Source organism: Nelusetta ayraudi, unplaced genomic scaffold (assembly GCF_046127955.1).
Source record: "Nelusetta ayraudi isolate G7.1 ecotype Tasmania unplaced genomic scaffold, CSIRO-AGI_Nayr_v1 ptg000134l, whole genome shotgun sequence".
In the NCBI taxonomy this organism is placed as follows: domain Eukaryota; kingdom Metazoa; phylum Chordata; class Actinopteri; order Tetraodontiformes; family Monacanthidae; genus Nelusetta; species Nelusetta ayraudi.
This window is the reverse complement of record NW_027466184.1, coordinates 634,572-643,692: the sequence shown is the minus strand read 5'-3', so window position 1 is coordinate 643,692 and position 9,121 is coordinate 634,572. Positions and strand designations below refer to the sequence as shown.

Genomic DNA, 9,121 nt, shown 5'->3' with positions numbered 1-9,121 from the left:
AATATTTTATTGATTTTATTTTAGTGCAGTCAAGTCAACATTTAGCCACATGCTACATCTGCTGCAATGTTCCGTCCCGCTCTGTCCTGGACTTTGTCTCCTTGTGGCAACACATCATCAGTACATGAGGTACAAGAATTTTTTTTTTTTCTTCTTCTGTCATTATCAACAATAAACAACAGTTCTTCATGTGGCTCTGATGCTGCAGCAAAACCTTTTCAAACACAAAAAAAAATCCCTGGAAAATATTTAATGACTGAATGAATTGTGAATTGGCCTTGAGTACAATTTTGGGTGTGTGTGTGTGTGTTTTGAGTTTTTCTCCTCCTACTGTCAATGAAAACCATCAAAATAATGCTCATAAAGCAGCCGTGCGTGGGTAATGTTATGACATCACCCTCCTGTTGACCCGTCTGACGATTCTTTTTTTTCCCTTCTTGTTCTTACTTTTTTTTTTTCCAGATATCTTAAGAGCAAAGAAAGTTGTCACATCAAGCAGGAACCTGGTGGGCCTTACAAAAACCCTCAGAAAAGATCTTAAACACATTTCAACACATGAGAATTTGCCAGAATACTGATTTGAAGTCCAACTGAGGTTTAATTGATCTGATTGGTGGAAACAACCCATGAAAAAAAAACCCTCAGAGATCTTTTGTCTGTTCAACCATCCTGACCTTTGGACGGATGAGTCACCTGTCGGAGGGGCTCTGGGCTGGTAGTCTAGAAGCCCTGAATGTGGCAGTAGGCCTCCAGTGAGGAGAACATGATGTACATGATCCACAGGCTGAAGAAGAGGCAGGTGGTCAGCACCTTGGGCAGGCGGGGGCCGCCCAGCTCACCGCCGATCCCAGGCCGCCGCCGGTAGAGCAGCACGCCGATGCAGATAAAGGCGAAGATGGTGAAAAGTGTTATGGAGAAGGCCAGCGTGCCTGGGTCCACATGGAACTTCTGGCCCTTGGAGTGGTGGTAGATGGCGGCGATGGACCATGCCACGCCAATGCCAAGAAAGACGTTGACGGCGTTGCTGCCGGTGACATTGCCAATGGAGGCGTCGGCGTACTGGTCCTGGATGGCGGCCACCTTGCTCGCGAAGGTGTCTGGAGGAGGAGTGGGAGGAGGAAAGCAGGAAGTGGCGTCAGAAGGTCCATTTGGGGAGTCTGACGGGCCATGGCTGGCATTGCCACATCTCCCCAACTGATGGGAAAAACTGTTAGCATTGAGCTGCTTGCAGGGTTCCCTGCGGTCATGGAAAACCTGGGAGCGTCATGGAATTTGCAAATGTCATTTTCCAGGCAGGTAAATCATGGAATATTGTGAAATCATTTGTTTGTTGTGCTACGCGTACGTTAATGTATGTGGAGTATCTGAACTTATGTATATGAAAGCATTTGAACTTATGTATATGGCCTGATGTGAACTCAGCAGTGAACCCGCTGCACTCCTTCCCTAAGGGCGTCTCAGTTTCCATATATGGTCTTGTTGTTGCCCACTGCCATCAAATTATAACCAGATGGCCATTGGGGGTGCAACTATGGAATGTATACGTTCTCCCCCACTCCTAGTATCTTCCTCCCTGGTCGCTGGGGGTATAAGAGGTGATGTGAACAAAGGATCATTGGAGTTGCTCACATCTGGCCGAGAGACATCCCCAGGCTTCCATGGTGCCTGTCTGACTTCTGACTTCTTTGCAATAAACCAGTTTTTATACAACTAAGTCTGTTTCAGTGAAGACTCCTTCAACATCTACATCACGCGAAGCCACCAGAAGAATTCACCACATATGCTAGGCTAACTGTACGCTACGGCTGAACAGTTAGCCTAGCCGACTAGTGCCGCCTTCTAGTCTAATTGATCATCTACAGATTTCACCTGCCGTCACCTTCATTTTGGGTCGACACAAACATGCTGTCTGTGCTTTAATTGTTTTAAGCTGTTGTCCCCATAATAAAAAAAATAGGTAATTGGCCAAGGTGCACATGTCTCTCTCTTTTTAAAAGGTGTAATATTTGGAGACTTCAAAGAAGAAACAGCAACATCAAGTGGTTCAATTTTAGATTGCAAAGTTTTTCCCTCCCCCTCCCCCTCCTGAGCTTTCCAGTGAGCTACGGTGGCCTGCGCACCCAAACCTGGAAACCTCGTCCACCTTCTTCTTCATTGGTTTATTTGAAGAGGCAAGCAGTGACTCTAATTACAAAACTTGCTGTCAGGCAGCTGGATTGTCCAATCCAGGCTTACTTAGAAACATGGTTGTGCAAGATGGCAGCTAACTGGCCGCAAGAGCTTTGATCTGTGTATATTTTTATACACACATATCAGAACCGTTCTAAGAGTAGGAAAACCAAATTACTTTTATTGTACTGCAAGTATACACTTTTTTGAACATGCAGTATATATGGGCGGTATATTAAGCTTTTACCAATATAAAAATCACAAATCAATCCAAATGTTTCACGCTGGACCTTTAAGGATGAAAAATCTGTACTTAGGTTGCGATAAGGTCATGGAAATTTCATCCAAGGTCATGGAAAACTTTTAAAAATGTTGTCAATAAAAATGAGTGGGACTGGGTAGTAGCAGGCCATTAGTGCAGTGCCAGCAGCAGTGACTGGCACCACCAGAAGAGCCATCCTTTGGGTCACGATCGAGTGAACTTGATTGAGGGATGATTTTTTTTTTTGTTATGGTGTTGACGGAAATGGCTGTGTGTGTGTGTGTGTGTGTGTGTGTGTGTGTAAGGAGGCGGAGCCATCTCTCACCTGGGACCGAGGTGCCCAGCGCCACAAACACAACAGCAGTGACGGAGTCCTTCAGGCCGATGGTGCAGCCGAAATGTGATGCCAGGTCGCCGATGACAGCGGTCAAAAGGCCGATGCCGCACATGGAGACGGTGAAGCAGGCCCAGCCACTCCAGTAGTCGGTGGGCGGCACCAGAGCAAACAGGACCTTCCAGAAGACGGTGATGAAATGAATCGCGTAGTCCTGGCAGGATGGTGTCTTCTCCGGACCGTCAGCATCCCCATCCCCGTCATCGGCGTCGTCATCTCCTGGGTGGGTGGGCAAGGCAGAGATGAAGGTGAGTTCGAGGGGCCTGCCGGGGTAGGTAGGTAGGTGGGTGGGTGGGTGGGTGGATGGGGGCACGGCCTCATACCTGAACTGACGGTGATGGCCTCCAGGAACTGCTCCCTCCAGCTGCTGGTGCCAATGACCAGCGCCAGGTTGGTCTTTTTCAGGATTTTGTCCACGGCGCTCTGGGGACAAACAGGAGGTTATTGCCAAACAGCCGTCTTGTGACAGAACTCACAAGAGTGATCCATGTCACTGAGACTTTACATAATGTAATCCAAAGATGTCTTTCGTGTCATGCACCTGATATGTTTCGACGGAACAGTTGTTGGGAACACAGCTGGTGTCGGGTAAGAATAAATCTGTGTCTCATATGGCCGAAAGAACTTAAACTACTATCTATATATATATGTGTGTGTGTGTGTGTGTGTGTGTGTGTACATATATATATATATATATATTTATGTGTATACATATATGTATGTAAATATACGTATATAGCACTAATGTATATCTTTGAAAATTTTCAGATGTCGAAAATGAATGTCACTTTTGAAATATTGAATCTGAAATCTTGATACACTGATTTTATCAGTGCAATTACTCTTTGGGACAAAATTGGAAAGGTGTACATCAGACACCCCATAGTAACTGATTGTAAGTACGTTATTGCACACTTTATTGAACAAGAATTATTATTTTTATTATTATTATTATTATTTTGACTCACCCAAATGTAAAGATCTCTTTGCTAAAAATGAGTTTAAACGTTAAAAAGATTTTTAAATTCCAATATCTGTTTTACTTGATGAATATTTGACTTGATAAGACTATTGTAAATTCCTGGTGCTTCCTTGGTTCTTTCTTTCAAATAAATAGATATATAACCAACCCTGACCCCTGACCTTGAACTGGTAGGACTCCTCAATGATGACCTCCAGCTTGACATGCTCGCCCAGCACTGGCCGTCCCATCTGGGCCACGCGGCGTTCCTCCTCCTCCTTCTTTGACAGGAGCTGGTGGTCGGCGTCTGGGTGGGTGGAGACAGACAACACTGAGCACTGCTGACTGGACGCGCTGCTGGTAAGAGGAACAGGATGGATCGGTGGGTAGATGGACCTACCTTTGATCCTGAGGATGGCCGAGGAAGGAAGGTAGTCCCGCCCCTGGAGCTTCCTGAAGATGTCTCTGCCTGGAAACAATCCCACCACAGGCCTTACTACAAACCTGTGGGTGCTGTGTCTTTGCTCAGCCAGGTGGGGGTTACGCTGAGGTACAGACCAGGTGAGGGTGGTGTCATGCCAAACAGGAAGTGTGACCAGAAGGAACTGAGGAGGCCTTTTATATAAGTATACCTGCAGGGGGTGCTATCAGAGCCTGCAGGCTGCTAGCACAAACACGTTAAGTCATGTTTCAGGAGGAGGGACCCACGCTTTAGTCATGTGACCCTCCCGTATGCCCATCGGAGGAAACAACTGTCACATTGTGCCCCCGGGAGGCTGTGTTAACTGTGATTGGTCCGTGCAGGAGGGTGAGATGTGCATTTCACAATCGTCTGCTATGCCTGTGATGGTTGAGCGCGGGGGCAAGGGCAAAGAGTGATAATCATAACAAGGCTGTTCTTGGGGTGGAAATACGGCTATCTGTTCTTGACACTGTGATCTGATTGGCTGCTGCGCCCTGACCTCACTGTGGTAGGGCCCCCTCTGCTGGCTGAAGGCATCCCACATTACTGAACACTCTAGCACCTCTGTAGACACAGAGCAGTACTGCATGCTTGCTGCTGCCACTGTGGCCACTAGAGGGAGGTGCTTCACACTACACGCATGTGCATCAGTGATCAGCTCCACCTGCAGGCCTCTTACCGTACAACTGCTTTTCTGAAATCAGAGAGAAAAAAACAAATGCACATACGTCAGCTGTCAGTGATGATGTCATCATCATCATGGACATCATATTCACCACACACAAACACACCCGTTTTCCTGAATTCGCCTACGAAGAGAAGAAGAAACAACAGTCAGTGAATGTGGTGGTTGGTATGATTGCAGAGAGGACAGACAGGAAGTTGGTGTGTCTTACCGACTTCCTGAAGCAACACAGCTGTGGGTGGAGACAGAAGAGGAGAAAAGACAAGCGGAACATGAAGTAAGCTGACAGCTCAGATAAATAATAAGCAACCTGGTTCCAGTAACGTTAGAATGCACAGCTCACACAGTTTAGTTCTGGCTCTCGGCTTTTGATCACGGTTAGACCCGGTTTTAGTTTTAGTTTGTGAGTTCTGGCACCACGCAGTGGAGGCACCTGGACCTAACTGGTTCCAACTGGTCTAGTGCCAGTTCAACCAGTCCAGGCCAGTTTCGGCAGTCCTCCAGCTCCTAGTCTCAACCAGGGTCGTAGTATCAGTCTTGACACTGCTATATCTAAGCTGTGGTCCCCCGACCAGCAGGGGCTGCTGAGCAGCTGTTGAAGCAACAGAAGCAGAAAGTTTCCATGAGGTGGCGCTGCTGTCGCTGCAGCTGAATGATGTAACTGCAAGTTGTATTGCTCGTGATCCCACCAACCTGACTACTCTCCACTTCCAGTAGGACATTTGGGCGGGGCATGCTTTAGTCCAACACACACACACACACACACACACACACACACACACACACACACACACAGCGTGGAGACTTCAACCCCACCTTTCCTCTCACTCATCTCCAGCAGCTGAGGTGCTCCCATCTCCACAAAGAAGTTCTTGTTTTTCTCATACTGCTCGTCGTCAATAATATTGATTACAATCGATTTACTGGAAACAGAAACAAGCAGACAGACAGTTGGAGGAAAAGAAAGGAAGCAAAGAGGAAGAAGCAGAGGAGGAAAAAGACTGATGAGAGGAGGGGATGGCGGGATCATGTGACCTGATCATGAAACGGCAAAGAAATCTTCATGAAATATTAAAGAGGAAGCGCACAACAAATTTACCTATCACGGAACAAGAAAAGGGTTGTCTAATCTTTTCTTATCTTAAAAGTGTCTGCGATCAGTTTATAGGGGGTCACAGACATGGTGACCATACTATTATTAATTATCAAAAACCAGGACTGGCAAAGAGATACTCAAATAATACTTTCAATATTATTGAGGATATGCTTCCTCTGTATGGACAGAAAAACTAGGATGCCCAGGACAGGGCGTGAATCCAGGACACGTCCTAGGAACACAAGCATTAGCTTCAGTCTGTTGGACTTTGTTGTAGGGTTCTGTCGGTGAACTGAACTTCTAACCTGAAGAAAGATCAGTTCATCATTGATCTGTCTACTTACACAAGCTCATCATCCTTGAACTCCAGGATTCCATGTGTGTCCTCAAAGTCCTCGCCGCCTCCTTTGGCCGTGCCCTCGATGGTCCTGTATGGCACCGCCACTGCACCGCGGGCGCCGTCTTTCCGCATTACCTTTACTTCCATCGTGCCGTCACTCTCGCTCACATTCAACACCGGCTCCTCAAAGGTGAAGACGCCGGAGTGGTCATTGTCGATGACAGTGATGGTGGCGGTGTGGGGGAAACCCAGAGTGGTGGTGGCGGCTTGGTGGTCAATCGCCTCGCGGCCCTCAAGTACCCTGACGTTGTTGAGGTGGACCAGAAAGTGCTCGTCCTCCTCAAAAATGTCGTCATTGACGATGTGGATGCGGATCTCCTTCTGGCTCTCGCCCGGCTGGAAGACAATGGACCCCTCGGCAAAGTGGTAGTCCGGCCCAGCGGTGGCCGTGCTGTCCTCAGTCCTGTAGTCCACTGACATGCTGGCACCCAGGTCCCCGCCGCGCCGCACCACCGTCAGCACCACACTGCCACAGCTCTCCGCGCACCGGTAGTGGGCGGGGTCAAAGAACACTACAGTGGAGAAGGAGTCGAAGGTGGGCGAAGCCTCTGAGCAGATGTGGTGCACATCTGGTGGGTGGTGGTTCCTCGGGACGGATGATGCCCCCATCAGGACCCTGGTAGCCTGGCAGTGGTAGAGCACCCTGCTCCTCAGCACCTGGTGGTTGGCCAGCTCCAGCAGCTGCTCTGTCCCCTTGTCTGGGTGCTCCCGCCTCAGCTGCGACAGAACGCGGGCCACCTCCCGGTCCTGCTCTGCTGCCTCCTCCTCCTTCTCATTCGCCCCGAGTCCCAACATCTCCAGGTCGGCCTTTGGCGGGTGGAGCTCTGGCTCGCCCTCAGTCTCCACGATCACCCCCTTTCTCTTGCCCTTGCGGTAGCGCTTGTGCATGTACTTGTAGAAGAGGAGACGGCGGTCGGCCACGTAGGCAAAGGCCACGCATAGTGGGAAGAAGGCGAGGGTGAGCAACCCCTCCCAAATATCCACCACTCCAGGCGTAATGACGGCTAGGATGAGGTAGAGCCAGGCGTAGGCGAAGATGCTCCAAGAGGCGGTGACGAAGAAGACCCGTAGGTGCTTGACCTTGCGCGTCTGTCCCTCAGGTATGACCGACACGCACAGACCGATGATGACAAACATGTTAAAGGCGGCCGATCCCACGATGGTGTTGGGTCCGAGCTCGCCAGCGTCAAAATTATGGCCGCAGACCTCCACCACAGAGAGCAGAATTTCGGGGGCAGAGGAACCCAGCGCCATCAGGGTCAGGTTGGACACGGTCTCGTTCCAGACACGCACCGTGGCCACCACCTTCTCGCCGTTGGGCTTGCGCACAGTGACGCGCCGCTCCTGCGAGGTGATGACCTCGATGGAGGCCATGAAGCGGTCGGCGATGATGGACACGCCCACAAACATGTACATTAGGGCCACAAAGTAGATGGCGGCCCTGGCAAGGCGCTCTGCGAAGGGTGGGTCCGCCGGCAGCCACACTGGCAGGACCACGCCCTCCACGCATTTCGTGCTCCCGCCGCAGGAGGAGGAGGAGCTGCGGTTGGCCAGTGTGGAGTTGGAACCCAGGGCGGCGGTGGCAGTAAAAAGAGGTGGAGCAGCTGCTCCTCCCACCCACGAGCACATAGGTTCTCCTAGAAGGACGAGCAAGCAAAGAAGCAGCTGGTGGGTGGAGCTCCGCCTGCACGTGTCGGCTGGGCCCATGGTGGTGCCAGAGCTCCTCAGAACCTGCAGGACACGGAAGAAGAAGAAGACATTGCCATGCAATCAGCGTCCAATGGCTGTGAACCCCCTCAGTAGGAGAGGAAGGAAGCTAACTCTGCTGGTCAGATGGATGCAGTGCAACACACACACACACACACACACACACACACACACACACACACACACACACACACACACACACCATCGTGACCATCAGCGTCGCAACAACTTGAGGACAATCTTACATCAAGACAACTACAGTACAGACACAGACACACGCTTTAGAGTCAACTAGACCACAAACCCTATCAAGAACTGGAGAAGTTCAGAAGAACCAGCAAAGCTCAGAAGAACCAGAGAAGCTCAGGAGAAACAGGAGAAACTCAAAGAACCAGGAAAGCTAAGAGAACCAGAGAAACTCAGAAGAAACAGGAGAAACTCAAAAAACCAGAGAAGCTCAGAGAAGCTTTGAAGAACCAGAGAAGCTCGAAGAAACAGAGAAGTTCAGAAGAACCAGAAAAGCTCAGAGAACCATAGAAACAGCAGGGGACATGGAGGAGCTCCTGGACTGTGGACTCACCTCCTGTCGTGGCGGTGGCAGCAGGACAGAGTGGTCTCTTCGCGGAGAGAGCTTGGCCCGATAAGTACTCTAAATTTACCGGAGCAGACGGTGGCTCTTATCGCCCTCTAGCAGCAGTGCGTGGCCTTACAAGGTGGTGCCGAGCCCACATGAGCCTGATAACAGTTAACGGTAGCCAGGAATGCTGGGATAAGAGATTTTCCACCAGGAGGTGTGTGTGTGTAGCTTGGCAGCGAGCAGAGTTGGTGTGAGATTTTTGTGATGGAGGCTCCGCCCCGTGTGGGTTGATGATGATAATGATGCAGCTCCATAGAAATTCACATTTGCAGTGCTTTGTGCTCTTCTGAATGTATCTGCTGCTAGAGCGACGCTGTGCTTCAGAATGACTGAGAAGACCTGCAGGT

The 9,121-nt window shown here is 49.8% G+C and overlaps 1 protein-coding gene across 2 annotated transcripts; it reads right to left on the bottom strand.

Moving 5' to 3' along the window:
* LOC142904883 (sodium/calcium exchanger 1-like) lies at positions 1–8,846 on the bottom strand. Of its 2 annotated transcripts, none has more exons than XM_076051257.1 (11): positions 8,718–8,846; positions 6,375–8,161; positions 5,751–5,857; positions 5,146–5,166; positions 5,041–5,058; positions 4,929–4,943; positions 4,187–4,255; positions 3,969–4,093; positions 3,149–3,248; positions 2,757–3,044; positions 1–1,097 (listed from the first exon to the last, which is right to left on the bottom strand). In XM_076051257.1, exons 2-11 carry the CDS (start codon positions 8,135–8,137, stop codon positions 721–723), a joined length of 2,883 nt encoding a protein of 960 aa, XP_075907372.1. In that variant the 5' UTR covers positions 8,138–8,161; positions 8,718–8,846; the 3' UTR covers positions 1–720. The 2 variants fall into 2 exon arrangements, with proteins under 2 accessions (XP_075907372.1, XP_075907373.1); XM_076051258.1 differs by lacking the exon at positions 8,718–8,846 and adding an exon at positions 8,442–8,461.
* Between the last annotated feature and the right edge of the window lie 275 nt (positions 8,847–9,121).